Source organism: Atractosteus spatula, chromosome 17 (assembly GCF_055471065.1).
Source record: "Atractosteus spatula isolate fAtrSpa1 chromosome 17, fAtrSpa1.hap1, whole genome shotgun sequence".
NCBI lineage: Eukaryota > Metazoa > Chordata > Actinopteri > Semionotiformes > Lepisosteidae > Atractosteus > Atractosteus spatula.
In genome coordinates this window covers 7,323,826-7,346,153 of record NC_142722.1, presented here as the reverse complement: position 1 = coordinate 7,346,153, position 22,328 = coordinate 7,323,826, and the positions used below count along the sequence as shown (strand labels likewise).

Here is a 22,328-nt window from a genome sequence, read left to right as displayed (position 1 = left end):
GTGAAAAGTGTTGAATGAAAATGATTTTCATGACCTACTTTTGGGTTATTTTAATCAAATGAAAGTACACACAGCAACTCTCTGTTCAGCTGTAATTTACTTGAATCGTAATTTATTTAAAATCACTGATCAGGCAGCCGTCTTGGCAGGCAGTCAGCATGGTGTTAGACAAATAAGCACTTATTGCTTTTAAAGTTTTCTTAAACTAAGTCTGAGTGTTCTGGGTGGGTGGGTTCACTGACTAAAAACATAAAAAAAACATTTGGACCTCACTAACTCTAAATTATGTCTAGACATCTAATAATACTGCCCGTGCTTTAAAAGCAAAAGTATGATGAGACTTAATTTAAGAACAATATGATCAAAAATGTATTTAATGTAACAGGGCTTTTTCATCCCGAATCTGTAACAGAAGGTCATGTCCCCTCCTTTGGGATCTACATGCTGTGGAATACTCCCACATCAAGTTATGGTGTCTTTGAAAAATGTCTTGATGAAAAATGTTTGAGAATTGATGCTGTGTAATTCTAAGGTTGGATGTCTCTATGAGCATCTGTGTTGCTGTACTGGTAAGAACACAAGAGCAGTTACAGATGATAAGAGGTTATTTGGCCTAGCTAGTTGTAGTTATAAACATTTAAATAGCTTCATCTGCCTTTGACTTGGACAGATCTTTGCTTGGATGAGGGAATAATCATTGCATCTAAGGAAGTTACAGCAATCATCAGAATTCCACATTGCAGCTTTGGTCTGCTAGTTACAAGATGCAATCAATAAAAAATAAGAAGACCTCACCCCCTCAACATTCCGCAGGACCCAATTTTTGCTTTGTTTTTTATCTATACTGATGAGATTTTTTTTAGAATGGTAAGCGCTAAAAATAAACTTTTGAATTGGATGAAAAAGAAAAAAAAAACCCAAATGGTCAAATCCAAATATCACCTTTTATGAACACAATGTGTCACTTTGCAGGTCTATAGGGGATTTGGAAGAATGAGATTTTTTCTCAGTAGCATGATCTCTGGCTTTAACTGAGGGACTAACATGTCCTTCCTATTTTTCCTAGTAAAAAAAATAAATGGTATTTATTTGGTAAATACACAGCAATTGTTCCACCCAAGATAGTATCTCAATCAAAAGATTTTGACCTTCGTGATCAGGAACAGCTGACTTCAGTGAGAGAATCTGGCTGATGCACTGATTAATTTCATCTGCACATCCTAGCTGAAGTTGTGAGCAACTATGCAGTTTTACAACCGAAGATTCAACCTTTTGTGGCCCTTGTGATTACTATCAGACTAAGAAGTACACTGCATTTTCTGAGGACAAATCTAAAGTACAGTTGTGGTAGGCACTGGAACTGCTGCAGACTTGATGTGTTCAAAGGATATAAATCATAACTTCAGCAATCAGCTTGTTCATAAAAAACATCATGCCAAACATCCAGGCTAATAACTAAGGACAAGCATCAATCTGGTCTTTGAGACAAAATGGTGGGGCAATTGTAAAAAAGCAAATAAAAATGAACAGACAAAGTAAATAAAATTCTACTCAGAGCCATGTTTTATTCTACATATTTTTCAACACATACAAAACAAGAGAAGCAGGCGGTTAAATATGGAGGTCTATTTCAAACACACAAGAAGACTTACAATTTAGCATCTATTCAAATTCAGTGATGTGTGATGGTTATCAAAGATGCATATATCATAAAATGCTTAAGAAAAAATAACTGGTAAATATATGTGAAATCACCACAAATACTAAACAAATTTGATGCCATGAATCACCATAAGATTATTTTAACTCTGCACAATAACAATCAAAATAATTCTTTGTAACTTCCAAGCATACATACAGCATAACTGTAAGTCAATCATTATCAGTGTAAATAGTTCAATTACAGTAGCTATTATGGTTTTCTCAGACGACATTTCTGTTCTTACTGTGTTTGAATTAAATATTCAAAACTTATTTGGCAAATAGAAATATTCTTATACTCCTGTACATATGTGATTTAGAAGCCTCCTGCTTTATGTACTTGATAGAGACTTTTTAGAATTTGTTCTTTTCCTGTTGACACATTACTTTTTGTATTTTCATTCGATGATGTAATCTAGGCTTTTATTCAATATTGACTGTCAGCATATCTTCAGGTAGCAAGTTAGAAAACGGTACATACAGTATGAAGTATCATTTATTGGCTCTTCCTTTCTTTAGAAAATGTTTTCCTAAAAAAGGGGAAGGTGGAAATTTTCCAAAGTTGCAATATTTATCCTGCAATAAAAGGGAACATCATGATTGTGAAATCACCTAGAAGATTAATTTGTGTTTCATATCACATCACTTTCAATAACTGCTTATGCAATTCAGCGTCACAGTGGCCATGTATGTGTCAGGAAGCACTGGGCACTGTGGATCCAAAGAAAATAAAGGCAGCTTGCATATCTGGAGCTTAGACGCCTGTCATGCACAAATGCAGTGAAAAGCAACCAGCAAAATTTTAATTCTTTCATTTCACGTGCTTTTCTATGTGACACTTCATCTTATATTAATAAGAAATGCCTTTTTGGTAAAACCACTCATATAAAATAGGTAAACATTTAAAGAAAGTCTTATGCAAACTTCACTGACCGTTTCTAAAACGATGTCTTCTTAGGAATTAGCACTAGAGGGCTGTTGTTTTAATTCTTGACATACAGTATAACAAATGTTAAGAAGGCTCCGCCTCCGAAAGGGTGTGTTTTGTCTCCTTTCTCCTTATTTATTTGAAGCGTGGAATTAACCTTTTCCACTGCAGCTCGTACGCTGACCTTGTTCCCGGTTAAACGTTTGGATACATAGTTTGATAACACAGGATCACAGACAGCGAGTTATGGTTTAGGAGCAGCATTGGAAGGGTTATGCATTTTGATCATGTAATTTGGACATACAGTATAATAAACACCTGATCCACTGTAGAAGCTGCTCTTCGTGTCTCAGAGGGATGATTAAGGATGTAAATTGTTTCCAGGTCAAAGAAGCAACATAAAAAGACAACACAGCACCGAAGCACTGTCACAATTTTCAAGTCCGCAACAATATCAGCCAGTGCCCTGGTACGAAAATACACTATCGTCTGTTAATTTGTTTTCCTTTTTGCTTATTCGTTTTGACATTAACGCTGCACCTTTTAGATTACATTTGATTACGAAGTACTAAGGCGGACAAGAAGCCTAGTTCCTAGACTTCCACATTTTATATTAAATAACTACTGGAGCTCTAAATGGGATTGGGGAAAGAAGGTCTTCTTGAATATTTATGAACTGCTTCTCCGAACGTCACTGCGCAGAAGAGCTCTCTGTCTGCGTTAGGCGCTCACAGAGACTGCGAGAGAGGGAGAGGTAGAGGGAGGGAGCGAGTGAGAGAGAGCGCTTGCAGAAGAGAAGCGTTGGTTTGTACACCATGCAGAAGGCGTTAAGCATCAGCACCGTATCCCAGCATCAGAGAGCAGAACCTTTTCAACTTTCACCCACCCAATCCCGGCACGTCGGTCTTTCCTCGTTGCGCGATTGACTTCGGTTATAAGAGATAAGAAACAGCGAGAAATAAACCCATTCACAAACAAAAAAAATCTGAAGCGTTCGCAAAAGGATTGTGTGACTAAAGACGCCTTTGAAAAAGGGGAATGTTGATGCTCTGCTTCCGAAGTCCTTTTGAAAATCAGAAGATTGCCATACCCCAGTGAGGAAACTGAAGGACTGAAATATCACTGGTATTTTCGAATATACAGAACCTGACATATATGCGCGTTTTAATTTGCAGAAGCCCGTTGCAACAGAAGGCAGAGCTTCGCTTGCTCCGCGATCTTCAGCTATCTTTACAGTCCACTACAGCGTAAACGGTTTGCTGTATGCAAATTATCATGTGGGGACATAGCGGGATCTGAAAGAAATCAGGAAATCATCTAGCAACCTCATCAACCTTGAACTTGGTTTTTTTTTAGCAAGAATCAGTTTTCCTATCGTCTTGAAACCCGACACGCTGATAACATTTTGTTCACCTTTAGCCCCGCTAATGCGTTGAACGCTTATTTCTTGTAAGCGGTGGTGCTGAACGGATAGCTCTCTGTGTTTCTGTGCATTAGGAGGGGGCTGTGTTAGACTTTTCTTCTGCTTTGCATTAGCGATATACTTCATCGTGTTCCGAATGGTTGGGCGTGCACGTGCTGTCCAGGCTTGATGCCTTCTGGTTGAATGGTTCTTTGGGTTTCATGGCTGTGGCACGCAAAATCAAAACTTTGCTGACTGTCAACATTTTGGTTTTCGTGGGGATTATTTTGTTTTCGGTGTACTGCAGGATCCAGAGCCGCTCTGAAGAGATAGTGCAGATCGGAAGAAGCTCTGATCAAAGAGTCAGAAGCAGGAATGGCAAAGTTTCTAATCTGGTGGACAGACAGTCCATACTTCAGAGACTCGAGCACCTCGAGGACGTGGTCTACAACCAGTTAAACGGTAAATCTTTTTTTTTAAATCTTGGTCATATGGTTTTGTGTTCGTTGGTAATGGTTTAAGCAGTAGAATACTATTACTCACACTCTTCAAAAACATGCACAGTGTGGTTATATTTATTGTACCACCTTATAGTATATTTATAGTATCTCCGTTGCGGATAACAGGCTGGAAATACAGAGGATTCAGTCTTTCATTTAAAAAGCTCACACCAAGTCCTTTCCGCAAAGTTTAAATACACTATTGTTACGATTCAGCTTTTCAGCTTCTATGGGTATAGGAATGGAACTTTTTTAAAGGTTATTCATTTTAGGGACGTCCTGGTAATCACTAAATTCTGTTGAACATTTAGGAAACATTTAATTAAATCGTTTTCAGTATCTGATAAACAACCACAAGGACTTCAGCGGTGTCCTGCAGATCTCATATTTACATCAATATTGACAGGGTGAGATAAAAGCATCTTTAACAATAAAATATGTGACCTTGACAAAAATTGTTCTCAGTGTCAGGAAGGGGAATTTCCCTAACTTGGAGTTGTGGCTATTGCGCTGCTAAGTTTATAAATGAGCTATGCTTATAAAAATTAGCTTTAGTTTCTTTCATAAGTTACCCACACTTGGGATTTCTGCCGTTTCAACCTACAGTTACTTTATTAAAAACACACAAGATAACAAAAGTAATCACTGCGTATCTTGCAGGCACACTGTTATATGATTTATTATATATTATGAATGTGTGTTACTTTCAAAATTCCTGTTGTGTTCTAGAGTGGCTAAAGGTGTAGAAATATATACAAAAGACAGAATACTTGTGCAGCATCCTTTAAAATTTTATATTCCTAAGGCATATATACCCCTCATCATAGCAAATCATATAATTTCTTATAATGCAGTTGATTGAATAACATTCTATGCAAATTAATGTAAATGCATACTTTGAGAGATCATAATAAATGGAACAAAAGATTTTGTCTTAACTACAGTATACTGTAGCTCCTGCTCTAAATATTTTTGCAGTTTCTGTACAATTATTATTTTGCACTGCACCTGTTTTTTTAAATACATATTCAATCATGCAGATACAACATGCTAAACTGTGTTTTTCTGGGTCAGGCATAATATGACTAGCTCTTCTTTAAACACATTGGATTTAAATTGTATTTGTGGGTCAGTAAATACATCCCGTTCATGCCTAGATGCTCAATGATAACTAGATTCTGTTATCTGAAAGAGGTCATTTAAATTTAATGAATTTATGATCAAACGGTGCATCGTCTATATTACATTATATTTCCATTAAATTCTGTAATGTATTGCAAGTAGATTAGTCTTGAAAGCATGACCAGATCCTTCCAGGTTTTTAATGACAGCTATTGTAATCTTTAATATTGTGCATTGCAATACAACAATGTATGTGTTGTTATGAAAAGTTTTGGATTTAAAAACTGACTTTATGTGTGCAGAAACAATTAATCATTTTTATTGTTTGTGCAACAAATATTATAGCAAATGTGGTTTCGTGTAGCACAGTGGAATTTATTGGATTGTAGTTCATGCATATTACATTTATAGCATCAAAAGGTAAAAATATGACCATATATTTTTGTATAACTTGTATGAATATTTTATATACCTTCAAAAAGGTTAAGCAAACAAAATTATCAGAATGTTTTTTTTCTCAAGAGTCAATATTGATCATCTCTATTTCTGAAATTAAATTGATTTACTGCCAACATTTCCTACAAGGATATTACATTTTTCCATGAAACCATTTAATTTTGGAATTTACACAAGTTACTGTACTTTATACAAGAGCTCTTGCCAGTTTCGAGGGTTCTTGAAGGGAGAGTATAGTCTTTATTCTGCATTAGAAGATTGAGCAGTCTTAAATTTCAGTAGGCATCATATTAGCTACTGCAGAACAGAACATTTCCAAAAATAAGCAGGGCATAGATGGCAATACTGTCATTCACACTAAATTAAAATAAAAAGGCACATGAAGTGTCCAGAAAGGTAGAGAACTATACAACCTGCTAACAGACTAAGATATTTTTATATTAAAACTGGATTCACCATGAAACAAACTAAGAAACCCTCCTGAGATAGAGAAATTTCCTTAACTGTGAAGATGGTGATTGAGCTATTCAGTTTTTAACGTGTATACATAAAATCTTGCTTAGATTATTTTCCCTAATAGGAAAGTAGTTCTTAAACTACTAGGGAACAATATTCTACAGCTTAAGTACTTTCTAAATGTATCCATCATTGTAGATCCATGCTCAACATTATGCAATAAAATAACAGATCTTGAAAGACACTGGAGAATTCCCTTAAAAAGCATAATCTGATATTCTCAAAAAGCCGCCTTTACAGACAGGAAAAGCAAAAATACTTGCATTTAGCAAGAGAGAGACAAGAAATGTTGTCTCCTAATTCAAACATTTCTTACATCTTTTTTTAAGGATCTGGCAAATGGAGCTAACATTAAACTTTAAAAATCCCAAACAAAACTCAAAAGTCATTAGACTGAGTACTGTGTTATTAACATTATTTTATGTATCTAATAATTGTCAAATTGCTTATGGCCAGACTCTCACCTGAATTCTCTATACTCACTATTTTACAAATACATTATATTCTGTTCTTGGAACTGAAACAGAGTAATACATAAATACATGAATAAATGACATTGCATTTCTCATAAAAAATGCAAGGGCTCAGCCACAGAAAAGGCAGCATAATGGAAAACTATTAATGTATGCACCATTCAAATGCTATTCTTAAACCACATTTAAACTGTTGTGAAAGGACAGACAAGTGTGTGTTTAATGTTGTTAATGATGGCAAGGTACATATTTTATTGATGTTTAAAAAGGCAAATGAACTGTTGGGATTAGGGGTGGCTGACTTTAGAAGGATTATCCTTATTTGTGCCTTGAAACGTGTGTTGCTCCTTTTCTTATACAGTACTGTATATGATCAAACAGTGATATCTTTTGATAAATAACATGGTTTGTTCTTTTGAGATTCAAAATGGCTTTTTAAAAGGTGAGGGTGATTGCTACATGGTGTGGTGCAGTTGGCTGAATTATTTTTTTAATCATTTGGATATGAAGAAGCTCAGTTTGTCAGTTTGCATTATTCCTGTGTGTTGAACAGAGGAAAACCCTAATGCTTACAGTTTGGAAGTAAGGTTCAAGTAAGAGAAATCTTATTGACAAGCTAGGCTCCCCGTAATATTTATTTGTTAAAGCCGGACGTACACTGTTTTTGACACGAGTGTAGAGGTTTTTATGCATGTGCCGAGATGCACTGCTAGCATCTTTGAAGAGTATTCTGTTCCTCTGCCATTTTCACAATAACGCAAACTCCTTAACTCACCTTCACCATTTCTTTCTTGTTTGTCAACAGTATAGCAGGGATTCTTACAAAACTGCATAACCAGACCCCATATTCAATAAACATATAAGAAGTTGCACTGTTTAATTAATTAACTTATATTTTAATTCCATTATATTAATGTCACAAGTTTTTTAAGTATGTCATAAGTATTTAACGCAATACTTATGTTGTTCACCAACAGTAGATGAAATGGCAGTTTCATTTATTAGAGTGCTTTATACTTCTCCACTTCAACAGTAAATGGTACGTTTTCCATCTCTGGAATTATTTTTTAATTAAACCTTTCAGTGCAAACAGGATTGGAGATGCTGTTTGACATCTTATCATTGTCTAGCTGATCCATGTCTTCACCAACAGGTCCAGCACCTGATCCACAGTGTTTTGACTGACAGCTCAAGGAAACCAGCAGCAATTAAGTTCGTCAGCACCTTTGCAAGCGTAGCATATTTGCTGGGGGATAATGGACCATCAGGACATGATATTGAATACAAAATATATACATGCATTTAATAGCTTATTTCTGTGATTGTGCTCTTCACTTTATGTGCATAAATTGTAAAAACATACTTGCTCTTGAACAGGACATGCACTTGCTGTCTACTGTGCTATTAATGCACCACAGACACTGCCAGTGAACATGGCAACAAGTTCTACAATAGGTGTTTAACAGGAGCGACAGACATTCATCAGTCACTCATAAAAAAACTTGTCAAAAAGAGTCTGGAGAACCACTCCCCATTTCTCATTTTGTTTTTTTATTTTTATGTCATTATTTTAAAGGAGTGGACAGGCCAATATTAAATAGTGCATATCTCGTTTTACTTCATTTTGTCCATATCGGTATGTTACTCGGGGACACATGGTGAGATGATGACGCACCTGATTCATAGCTATAGGATTGTGGGTTCTATTCTGTTCTGGCAAGGCATCTGTGTCTGCTTGTTCTCCCTGTGTTTGTGTTAGTTTTCATCGGGTGTTTGGGCTTTCAGCAACCTTTTAAGAACATGCTGAGTGAATTTGTGTCTTTAAGTTATCCCCTGAGTGCATGTGCCCTGAATTGTCCTGAGTAGAACTCGATTCAAGATATACAGTAGTCTCACTTTGTGCCCTGTGTTTCTGGGTTGTGTTGCTATATCCTTTCCTGGGAATAATTGACTTTCAGAAAATGGTTCTATTATATTGGTTTAAGCTTAAATAGTGTGTATCAATAATTATAATGATGTTAGGTAATTATTTAGCGCAATACTTTTTTATGCTTTTTCTTCTATCAACACTGAATTGCTAAGTTATCAGTGCAAGCTGTTTCAAAGTGGCACAGCATTAAGAATGAAATGTGTCTTCATTATGTGCTCAACAAATTCAGATTGTCATTAATACTGATCTCAATAAGAGGCCATAACTGGTGAGGCAATGTAAAATAATTAGAATAATGCAGCACCAGGTGGCTCAAGTGGTTTAATTACAGTACTGATACAAACAGGATCTGGGGATCATAACTCTGCCTGCTCTCAATGAGGATAGTAACTGGGCTCTCCTTAACTGCCTGAGTGTAGAGTAAAGTAGCCCTGGTGCCTTTCTCCCAAATGACCCCATATGCTTGAGGGGCACCACATACACATACAATATTAATACAAATGGCAAGAATAATTTTAAAATCAATTATGATGGCAACATTCGTTGAAAACAAAAAGACTGAAGAAAGAAACTGAAGCCTGTATAATGTATTAAGTATTGTAATGTATTCACATAAGAGGATGCACTATAATTTGATTTAGTCCACCTTACAGAAAATATGTCTAATGCATGCATTGCTTATCTCCAATGCCTGCTGTTTTGAAAACACTGGAAACATTCCTTGGTTCCTAACACACTGAACTGCATATAATATAGTGACTAAAGTCCAGTTTAACATTTATTTTTTATGTATAGATTCTAAAATACTCCCGTGCTAGAGAGAATGGCAAAAACATTGTAAAGATCAAGCAGAGAGCAGCTTTTTTTAGTGTTTTCCTGTATATTAAGGAGTCACTAATCTGATAAGGTTGCACTGTGTGTGCAGAAGAAGATATGGTGACTTCTGAGCCCCTTCACTTGTAATTAATGGAGGAGATTTTCAGTTACCTTCTGTACTTTGCTCTTTACTTTATATATACTCCACAAATCCCACCAGTAATGATTGGATCCTTCTTCAGCTGGGAGAATAACAGCTAGAGAAGTGCAAATACTGGATTATCTTCCATTCTAACAATAGAGGCAATATTGAATTCTGTATCTGCTTTGAATGGATTGTGTACGAAGCCACAGACCTACATACGGTACATACTATACATATTACAATGTGTGCTCTCTGTGTGGCATGAGATTCAAATTGAAATTTATTTAAAATAAGATTTAATTAATCTAGACTGATTTAAAATTATTTTGCCCATATTACATATGGAAAGCTAAACAGATAATTATGAAGTATGTATTGAACCATTGCTTTCAAAATGATGTGCACATCCTATGAGTTTGCTTCTTTCTTTTTTTCAGTTAAAAAGCTCCTATTTTTTTTAAAAAAAAGCTTTTAAGGTTTTCACATCTGCACCATTTGGAGTTTTTCAGCTTTCAAAATTTTTATTCCCCAAGAAAGCACAGCCTACAAGATTATACCATATCTAATATTTTTACAATTAAGCATTAGTTAGCAGACTGTTATGAATAGTGAGCAATCTTTTTCATTTTGACTTGTATATGCATGAAATGAATCTAGGTCAATTGCTTATTGACTGGAATAGTCCCTCTGAATACATAAATGATTCATGCTATGAATATGGCCTAACCTTTATACCAATGTAGCAGATGTTCCAAGTATAGTGACCTCTAAAAGTTTCATAGGAAAGTAATCTGGAGAAGCTACCATTACTTTGATATAAATAGATTGTTTAGCTTTTGTAAGGGAAGTATTTTGACGCTTTTATTGCGTTTTTTATGAACTGCCCAGATGTGTTAATATACAGTTTAACTAATGCATACTGTAAATGATATGTGATATAAATAGTAAACTGCTCAGCAGAAAATTCCAGTATATATACAGTACAGTATACAGCATACCTGTATATGGCAAAATGTTAGTAGTCAGTATTTCTCTATATGGTGGGTGCAGCCTTATATTCTGTAGAAACTGGTCTATGGTGAAAAGAATACCTAATATTGATTAATTGCATTAAACTATATTATTTTCCCAAGAAATAGTGTTGTATATAGTTAATAGATCAACCACATACTCTTATTTTTTATTTCTTTATGGAAAATGAAAGACTTCATTTACTTTGACATTTACATTTACTTTTACAGACTTACTTTGTAATAGAACGTATAACATAATGTCAGTGAAGGTAAAAGAAGATATTTATGTTTGCCCTAGACATTGTAAGCTTGGCTGGCCAAATCTCATCTATACACTCAACCAAAATCCATTAATTTTGTCTGCTTGTCTTTTAGAATTTCCTTAACTGTTTCCCTCTGTTTTTTAGCTTGATAATCTTTATTTCTACTAATCTAGCCTCTATTCTCAAAGATACTTATAGAGAGACACTCTGCATAAAAGCTAGTGTGTGATACATAGTTTCATTGTTTTGTGAAATCTTGTTAAAACATGAAGCTTCCTAGACTTGATCATTCTTCTGTGAAATGCATTCATCCTTCTCACTCTGGTTGGCTTTTATTTTGGATCTGAGAAGTTATTATATATGAAAAAAAATCTAAATAATAACATTGGCTAATGCTACTACAGATATCAAAGGCCTTTCTTGACTTTTACTTTTACATCAGTGCACAAAGGGGCACCAAGAGGTTGCAGGTTTACATACTGTAGGTTCAGGCGCCAGGTGGCAGTTTACATTGGTTCAGCTGCAACTGGTAATTTCCAAATCTGAACTGTTAGCCTGGTGACCTGTTCTCACTGGTTATTGCTTCCTTCAGCAGTAAATCAATGCTGTATTAAGCAAGTGTACAGCCACCATTGCTTTATGGATTGGCTGTATTTTAGCTCTTAAAAAAAAAACAACTCTTGAGGGAGTTATAACTCAGTTTTCCTGAAAAACAGATCACCTTAACTGCATCTATTTCATAAATATTTATTAATTCCAAGTGTCTCTTTTAACATGTATGTATTAATTTTAGCATTAAATCACTCACAGTGTGCTAAATCCTTGAAACCTGGAGCAATGTGTTAAAAAGTCAACATTAGATCCATTTTTGTTGGCCTCAAAGGAGCTGTTTCATCAGTAGTTTATTATAAAAATCTTTCAAAAGATATATCTACAGCACCTTGTTGGCTGCAGCACAAAGCTTTCAGATGTCTTTTAGGAAAATTATATTATTTATGCTCTGCATATTGAATATGCACAGGCTCCTCAGTATGGAACTAAGATCTAGTTGAAAATTGCAGTCCTTGCATTCATGCTGTGGCACAGTATTGATCATTCTGCATTTTAGTAAGTAGCACTACGTCTGAGCCATTCTGTAATGCTTGCCAATGCACGTCTTTGTGAGGTTTCTTCTTCAGGCTTGCCCCTACACTTTCACAGTCTACTGGAGGCTGTAAAAAGAGAGGTTAAGGACTGGCTAAAGTAACTGCAGTGAAAATATGAATAATAAACAGACAGAAAAACTAGAAACAGTTGATCAAGGAAACCTAAATCTAGTCTAAGATAACTTTATTTATCAGGGATACACCTTTATGCAAAATGACTTGCATTTCCACCTATTTACTGTATATAACTGGGTATGGACTGGGCAAAGTACTTTACTCAAGGATACAGCAGCAGCATTTCCAATTACATGCCATGAACTCTAATCACTGCGCCACAGTGCTTTCCAGGCTACAAGAAAAGATACAATCTCTTTTGCCAGTCCCTGACTGGAAACTTTGACAGTTAAAGGTTTTCATTCCACTTCATCACATTTTACAGGTGCCGGGTATGGTTTTAACCTTCACAACCTGGTCTTGATTGTTTTTAATCTTTTGAAAATGGAAGCAAATAGAGAAGAAAATGGAAATACAAAACAGCACACCCACAAGCAGCTCTCACTTTGAAAACTGATAGGAAGGAAAAGGGAATAAAGACAACATGTTTTGAAGAGATGAAAAGGTATCTGATCACTAAGGACATAGTCAGATAATGAGAATTTCATATTTACATAGAAAGAAAAAAATAAATTTGTCACCGCACTAAGGCTTGGATTAAATCAAAACCCCCACCCATCTGCCAACTACAATTTCCAAACCTCATCCTTGATGGTAACTTTCCATTGGCTAGAAAAGAGGGGTTTCAGGCAAACACAAAACTCCCACATGGTTTCTTCTAGAATTTACAATTGGCAGATGGCTTGAAATTTGTTTAATCCAGGCTTAAGTTAATTTCCATGTCCTACAAAACCAAAACATTCATATTGAGCCCCAGATTCCTCTTATTAAATTATCATATTGGCTTTGAAGAGATATAAATTTACCAATTCAGTGTTGTGTTAATGCAAAAATTTAATGCAAAAAAACTTTCCTTTATACAATAAATCAAAGTAAGCAAATACATGTTTTATAGTGTACAATAGGTTATCTTAATGTATGTATTTGCCCATTTAAGTGACAAAACAGACATCTCAGTACAGCAGTAGGCTGTTATGACCTTCAGTGTATGCTGGGAAACTGAATGTCTGCTTTGGTTGACATCTAAAGTCACCGACTGATGCAGTAAGTTTGCAGAACTCAATCATGCACAGTAAGAGGGTCACTCCTCTCACTACAGTATATAGAGTTTGTCCTCCAGGTTGTTGGGAACAATGTATTTACTATCTATTTTTCACTGTCAGCTGCACGGTTTATGGCTTGCTGCTGACAAGGCGATAACCCCCAAGGGGAACATAAAATTGCTCAGCGTACCTTTTTTTTATTTTAAAAAAATCTTCCTGCCATTAGACGTGATTGTTTTTTTTTCTCCTTTTTTACTTGGAGTCACAGTAATTCTAAAATTTCTCTCGCTGATAATGTATAGTATGCTCTAAAAATCCCAATATTATTGTCAAGGTACTATTAGTGCTTTGACATTTCACTTGCAAGCCAAACCTCAAAATGAGCTGTTTTGTTTATATGAAATTTCACAACTACTGTAGATAAGGTTATTTAGTTAGCAGAATGAATGAATGAACAAGAAAAACTCATGGAACTAGTTACATGTGTTCAGTTTTCCAGCAGGAGCCCAGGTTTTAGAAGATGACAGTGGTTTTTAGAATAGGATAATGGCATCTTCACATTATTGGAAAAGGTGTTGAATGGATCTTCAGTTCATAATCTCTTACTGGGTATATAGATCCCGACACTCTACTGTAAAAATCCCAGGGCATTTCTCAAAAAGAGTAGAGGTGATACCCTGGTGTCCTGGCCAAATTTCCCTTGACATTTGAATTGGTGTCAATAGCCTGTTCTTCTCCCTACTGATAGCTGTGGTGAGCATACTGGTGCACTTTGACTGCTGTTGCATCATCCAGGTGGACGCTGCACATTGGTGGTGGAGGGGAGTCCCCATTATCTGTAAAGGGCTTTCACTGGAGTGTCCAGAAATGAGTAATATACATGTTGGGAATTATTATTGATTATTACTACTTTTTTAAGAGGTAAGATCTGTTGGACACGCAGAAATGGGAGTTAGTCAAATAGGGAAGAAAATCTATTAGAATGGTGCATCAAGAACGGAGCAGGCATCAGAAAGGAAGCAGTAATCATTCAAGATTGTATGAGGCCCTGTTAGGAGTCCTGGGACTAATCAGCAGTCCTCAAATCAAAGCACACATTTATTTCTTCATATCTAATTTCAGATTCTAAAAACAGATTTTTTGGTATGTAAAATCATCACAAAGGTCCTACTGTCACATTTAGAACAGCAAACTGAAAACGTTTGTTTTTTGTAAAGGATCCACTCTTGCAGTACTGTATATATATCCAGTATATGTTGAAATTCAAGCAGAGCATATTATGTAATAATAAATCTCAGATAAAGCTGTGGATAGGTATGTATTTATAATATAATATATAACTTAATAGAGTGGAAAATTGTAAATGCAACAAACATTTATTAATGCTTAATACAAGAGCCAACCAACCATAGCAATAAGCTAATGTGAAAAAATAGCTAATACATATTTTCATTTTTCATTGTCTTAAACTAATTAAAGGGGTTTTGCCTTCTTCCTCATTTGCCCTGGTATAGGTCACCTTTCTGATCTAGCTAGTTACACACAGTGCAAAGGGTATATTTCATCTTTTGATGCATTGATGCCTTAAAACAATAAAAAAGTAAGTTTTATCTGTGATTAGCACATAATCAGGGCCACTGAGGAAATCTAAATACAAGGTACAGTATTCTTATTACTATTTAACCCAGGATATACTTTCTGTGAATGAATATCTAGTAGATATAATTGAAATACAGTATAAAAAGAGCATCTACTGTAAAAGTCACTGGCTAGTGGTTAATGTGTGGCCACTACGGGAAGCAAGATAAACTATACATCTGTGCCTCATAGTTGCAGATGATGTGTGATTGGATTCTGCTTCATTCCTCTGATGGAGCCTAGACAAACACGTGCCTGTTCACTGGTCTTTGAGTCCTAGGTGGCTACACATCATCCCAAGTCATCCCACAGATGTTCAGCTCTGCCATGGAGGGCGTCCATAGTGTATCCCTCACATTCTCATCTCCCAAGAAAGCTGTTGTATCACCAGCAGCATGTGTTGTCCAGCAGGAGTGTTGTCACATCAGGGTGGACCAACACAAAGGACAGCAAGGACTTGATCAATGTGGGGTCCTGTAGCGACTAGACACACCAGCTGCGACAAACACACTTCCCCATTGATTGGTATTTTGCACAGAACAGTGAGATTATTGTTTTTCATGTCAGCATCGAACATCTCACAGGGCACACAACACCTTGATTTATCATTAAGCAGGACTTTGCTCCACTGCTGGATAGTCCACTTCTGTAGCTACAGCCCTGCCTGCAACATTACACTAACGCAAAGGTGTTGTTCTCTTGAGAGAAGACATTTTTAAGTTTCTTTGGATGTTCTGTATAAAAGAAATATCTGGACAAATTAAATGAACAATGCAAATGAAAAAGAAAACACCCCCATTTGAGTATTTCAAATCACAACAAATCGTTGAAATCATTCAAGTCAAAACAAATTGACTGACCTAAATTACCTTTGTGAAGCTATTTACAGAGTAGGCTTACCTTTTAAAATCCATACAGCCCCAAGGCTTTGGAGGCTGTTACAGCCAAAACTGATATTTTATATAACCGATATCTCTTGATTGAAAAAAGCACGCAGAAGGTCTAGCTATTTCTTTACTTTGAAAACGTGACTTTGAAAGTGTGTCCTTCTTCTAAAACAGACATCAGTGTCTGATGGTCTGATGGAAAAGCTGGTTCAGCCCACTGATTCAAGGCTGTGTTACGTTGTTAGTTGACGATTAATGGGAACCCCTTAGCTGTAGTGCACAACAGGCTGCGGGTAGCTAGGGTGTGGCAGTGACCCCTGTGTGCCTACAACACTGTCAGAGAAAGTCATATTACTCCTCCATTCAATGTTAAATCTTCTGTGGGAAATGTAGGGCTAGGGACAGACACTCTCTAACGAATGCACCTGTCCAATTAGAAGGAAGTGGGTGTGTTCAGCCACATTCAGATTTACATTCATCCCCATTCTGTCACAAAGGCAGCAGTGGTGGAAAAAGACCATTGATGACTGGCAATTTAAAACTGGAATGGTAGGAAAAGAAAAGCCATTTGGTGTTCCAAATGAGGAAAATATTTGCCAGTCTAAACTCTGATGTAATGATTGTGCATTCTCATCAATATTGAGCAAAGGTGGAGTGAAGATTGAAGAGTCCTTCGGATGAGATGTTAAACCGAGGTCCTGATGCTCTGTGGTCATTAAAAATCCCAGGGCATTTCTCAAAAATAGTAGGGGTGTAACCCCGGTGTCCTGGCCAAATTTCCCATTGGCCCTTACCAATCATGGCCTGCTAATAATCCCCATCTATGAATTGGCTTCATTACTCTGCTCTCCTCCCCACTGATAACTGATGTGCAGTGAGCGTTCTGGCGCACTATGCTTGCCGCCGCATCATCCAGGTGGATGCTGCACATTGGTGGTGGTGGAGGGGAGTCCCCATTACCTGTAAAGCGCTTTGAGTGGAGTGTCCAGGAAAGCACTATATAAGTGTAAGCAATTATTATTATTATAAGATACAGCAACATTCAAAGTCATTGTCAAAGTCAAAGATTTTAGAAGTCTCACGTGTATCATTTTATTAGATGAAGTGGCTTTCAAGTGCTACAGTATGATGTGGTATTTGGGAAACATTATTTTCCTGATCCTGTAAATTGATGTGCATTTACCAAATTCACTGATTTTTTTTTCAGTGTCATTAAAATAACAAAGCAAACCAGTAATGAGATAATTTTTTTAGCTACATATTTCCTTATATTTCCTCTCCTTGTGTAGGAGGCTTTGGAAGCAGAGTATCACAATGTTTGACGTAAGAACTTGCCGTCTAGACAAAGTAAATCATTTTATCTCAAATGCAAATGTACATGTATAAAATGTTTTTCATTGGGACTTAAAAGGGAAGCTAAATAGCTTCTGCTGTTTACAATTACTTCTTTTCATTGAGTAAATAAAAAGCACATCCATGTAGTACTTTGTCTAACAAGACTGAAACTGTGTACAGAGTGATTTAAAATATTTAAAAGGGGGCTTTTCTCTTTTCATTGCGGTATTGATACACTGTGACATAAAGTTAAAATCACTAAGGAAGAAATGAAAACCAACTGGAAAACAAATAGTTCAAAAGCGATTTTTGCTCTTTATGTCTACAGTCTGAGGATCTGCTGATGGTTTAATTACTGTAAGTACGGCTGAGGTGCATTTGTGGACAATTCTTCAAACTGTGAGCTACCACAAGCTGCTGTGAAATGCCTTGATTTGATAGCCCCCTAAATGAAAAAGGACAAAGAATAAAAATATCATTCTATCAATAACAAACGAAAATGAATCACACAGCCAGTGTTTCGAGTAATATTCATCAAAGTGTCATTTTCAATTTAGAAATCTCTGTACATCTTTGTTTACATTAATGAGTGGTTTTTATAAAGAGAAACAGATTGGAATTAGACAAGATATATGGAGAAGGAAGTACAATTTGTATTCCTGATGAAATGGTAAAGGAATATGCACCTTTTGAATATAACTCAATGGTTTATAAAACTGTAATTCAGGGACTTAACCGTATCAAGGTTTACTGTGGTACAGTACGCTGGGGTTAAAAAAAAGAACAGTAAAATGATGTAAACTGCAGTGAATCAATAATGCAATAAAACATGATATAAACCTTTGAAAGCCATGGCATAGTAAAGCTAACATGAGTACAGTTCTGGAAACTGTGGGAATACAGTATGTAGAGTTATTGTGGCAGACTGCTGCAATGTTCAGTACTCTAACGCTCTAAGCACATCTGTTATTTCTCAGAAGTTTTCATTCTGAGTGTTTTTTTTTTCTGGAATGAAGTAACAAAACAAAAGATTATACTTAAAGGGACAGCACTGTGATTCGTTTTTTAAACCAACAGTCAGGCTCTGAACCAAGTGTATTGGATAACACTTTTTTCTTTCTTAGAAAATTCTCATGTGGAGTAAACAATCTTCCTGACAGAGGAAATGAAGAATTTTGGAACATCAACACATGTTAAACATCAAAGGTCTTCCATACTTGTAAAATCAATTTTTTAATTAATATTGCTGGAAAGAGAAGTAAAGGCAATAGGCCGTTGCTGGTAATAAAGATAAATCAAATTTGTAATGCCGATATTAATATTCTGCTCCATTCTTCAGTTGACAGCAGACTCCTGGGACTGAATTTGAATCACTGTTTTAAGCACTGTAATGGCATTTTATGAGCTATCTAGAAAGAGAGAAAAGCAATGTAACAAGGACATTGAAAAGAATTCGAAAGCATGGAAGACAATTGAATTGAAAACTGAGGATGATGATGAGGCAGTGAGGAAAGCAGAAATGGTACAGTTCTTATACAGTAGAAGCTAAAATATGACCTACCAGAGAAAGTGTGGGAGTCCTACTCTAAGCTCTCATTTGGGAGGTGACAGATTGCTGTCATAAAGCTAACAGAGTCAACCTCTATAAAGAAGCTCTGGGTTTTAAGCAACTCCAAATGCTGGAGTGTCAGCATGGCTGGCTTATGTCTGGATTTCTGTGACTGATTCAAATTCATCATTTGTCTTTTGTCCATCTGGCCCAATACTGGGAAAAAGTCCTTTTGAGATACTGCCTGAACAACAAAAAGAGTATGGATGAAATGTAACTGGCAGAACACTGAATCTCTTTTTTCCCCTCTGCCACCAGCTAAAATATATTGACAGCAGGACAACTACCATCCAGCTTGATTTTGTAAGATATCAGAAGCTAATCAACAGGCCAGACCAGTTCCTGTAGGCAAGACCTTTGTTGAAAACAACAGTGCTGCTGAATGTGAGTCTGTAGTTGTTGTTCTTCCTTCTGGACCAAAATTTCCCAATAACACCCAACTTCAGAGACAGCGGACCCTACTTGTGATCTTCTGTTAAGAGTTTAATTCATGTCCTGACTCCTTCAGCATTAAAGGTTCCATGGCACCCTCGGTAAGAGTAAGGGTGTTAACCTATGTTGATCATATAGTAAATGTCTCTGCTCTGTTGTTTTCTGCCCTCTGTGAACCTGCTGGTTGCAACCCATGTGGTGTATGAAGCTGGTCCCTTCCTCTATTTAAAGCACTTTGGGATGGAGAGCACTATATAAACGCAATTAATTTAAAAGCAAATTTTCTGTTGCCTTTGTAGGTTAACACAAAGGCAATGTGGTTGATTTGTAGCATCTCCTGTATTAGTATTTAATATTCAATATGCTTGTACAGTATATTGAAGAAATCTGACTGTGATATACAGATCAGGTGGGACTATAGATTATACACATTAATAATTTGAATGACTAAAGGGTTCTAAATATTTTTCTTTTGGAGACTTGAACAAGAAGCCTTGGATATTAAATGGAATTAAACATCCCTTGTAATGACTGTAGGCTCACAGGCATGGTTGCATTTATTAGCTTAATGAATTAAAATTTAATTCAAACAGTATACATAATAGTGTATTCATCTCATGCAATAAGTAAACCATTGCTAGCTTTTTCTATATAATTTTATTCGAGTTCAGCCACTGTCGAGAATAATAATAGTCTCAAACTTCTGTCATTTTGGCAAGAACATTCTCTGAGTCTCCGAGTGAGCGTTTCAATATGCTTCAATCAAATTCTAATTACTAAAGGAGGAAAAAACAAAACACCATTACTTTTACAGCAGAGATAAAAACAACTGATTATATGTGAACAGAATGTACAGTATGGTTGTATGAGTATATTGCGATTATAGAGATGCTATTTGTCTCTGTTGGCCATGGTCATTTTTGAGCTGATATAAAAAAGGATTGTAGGTGTTTCAATAAGCTGGAAGTCTGCTGTGCTGAAATCCTTCAAGACATGGCCCGATGACATCCTTGGAAGGAATAGTTTCTAGTTTCTAGGAGCTACACAGGCCAAAGGACCTCCTCCATTTGCAACCTTTTTATGGTACATTCTTCTTCTGCTCTTAACATTTCTATCTCTCTCTCTCGTAGGTCTTGCCAAGCCGATGGGTCTTGTTGAAGGACCGGGGGGACTAGGCCAGGGCGGAGCAGCTGCCACCCTAAGGGATGACAGCCATGAGTCAGAAAGCAAGTATGAGGAGTATGGCTACAATGCCCAGCTCAGTGATAGAATATCACTGGATAGGACTATTCCGGACTACAGACCAAAAAAGTAGGTCGGAAACTCTGCTGGCGATAACAATAGGCGGATTTACACCCTCATGATCAGTCTAGATATGATTTTTTCATGCATAAGCATAAGAAAATGGCAATGTAAGGGAATATAGTGATATAAGTACCCCAAGCTGATATGTCATGTTGAACTACTGTATGTTGAACGAGTGGAAACTCATCAAGACCTACTGTATAATCTTGACATTAAAAAAGCAAGAGCAAAGCAGGACTATAAATGTGTGGTACACATTTCAGTCACACAGCAATTGCATTTATCAGAGCTTGTGGCTTGTGTGTATTTGTCGGGGGGTGGGGTCTGACAGCTAGAGATGAGAGGTTCTGGTTCTTTAGTAAAACCCTAGATTTGGTTTATCTATATAAACCTTTGTTCCCTTCCTCAACTTTGCTTCTCCAGAAGTTTACTGCTGAAACTAAAGAACAAACACAACTAATAACCATGCAGAATGCAGCTGCTCCTGGTAGGGGAAAGTAGTTCCTGAGAGGAGCTTGGTAACATCTGCAGCTGAATGAAAGCATAGACTCTAGTTTAATAAGAGGCTTGATTTAGTTTCATTGCCATCTCAGGACCTTTACAGTGTGTGACATTTCTTCTAAATCTGTTCATTAGCTTCTAATAGTAAAATGCATTCCAGGTCAACACCGTCTCCTTGCTAACTCTTGCAGAACTTATACAAATGGGTAATACAAGACTTGAATGCAAAAAATATTTATTTACAAATATATACACAAAAATATATTTTTTTTATATAAATATATTTTTTAATATATATATATACTGTTCATTGATTCCTATGAACAGATGCATTAAGAAAATCAAAAACCATAATAAGCCACATGAAAACAATATAGATAATGTGGACTGCATTCCCTTGTGCACATGAAATAATCATTTTAGCTGAGTGATTCTCATCTCAAACTGCCTGAAATACAGCTATGCAAAATGTGCAAATAAAGCCTCTACTCATTACAGTAATTAGGAAAAAAACAAAGGTCATTCAGTCTATGACTGGTGCTACATGTATTATACCTTCATTAGACATTAATCTTTCACTTTGATTTTGACCTGGTGTGGTCTCCTGCCTATTTTGTTTAATTTAGATTTATGCATTTAGCAACACAGAGCAGTGGCATAAACCATGCAGTGTAGACCTCAGCACTAAGCAGATTTTCATCAATTTCAGGCAGTAGAACAAGGGAGCATGTTACCCAACTCTGTGTGCTGCTGCCTAATTAGGACTTAATTGCAAAGGAGTTATTGAACACAGATCTTTGATGACTAGGGTGTTTAATAGATGGTCTACAAATTTTGTCCATCAGATATGATATTGATTTCTGTTTTGCGCAGATGCTTGGGGCCTTCCTAACTAACTATTAATTTTAATTACTGCTACTATCAGCTAAAGGTATGGCTTGCTGTTGCAACAAACTAAATTCTGCCGGGACCAAATACAGCTCATATTTCATTA

General features: G+C 36.3%; 1 protein-coding gene across 1 annotated transcript in view; it reads left to right on the top strand.

Annotated features, from left to right (window-relative positions):
- The first annotated feature begins 3,359 nt into the window (after window positions 1–3,359).
- Window positions 3,360–22,328, top strand: part of galnt9 (polypeptide N-acetylgalactosaminyltransferase 9) — a 151,380-nt gene continuing 132,411 nt past the window's right edge. Inside the window, exons 1-2 of the mRNA XM_088935714.1 lie at window positions 3,360–4,493; window positions 20,659–20,839. Of these exons, the coding sequence (XP_088791840.1) occupies window positions 4,253–4,493; window positions 20,659–20,839 (422 nt within the window). The 5' untranslated portion in view covers window positions 3,360–4,252. The remainder of the gene's footprint in view (window positions 4,494–20,658; window positions 20,840–22,328) is intronic.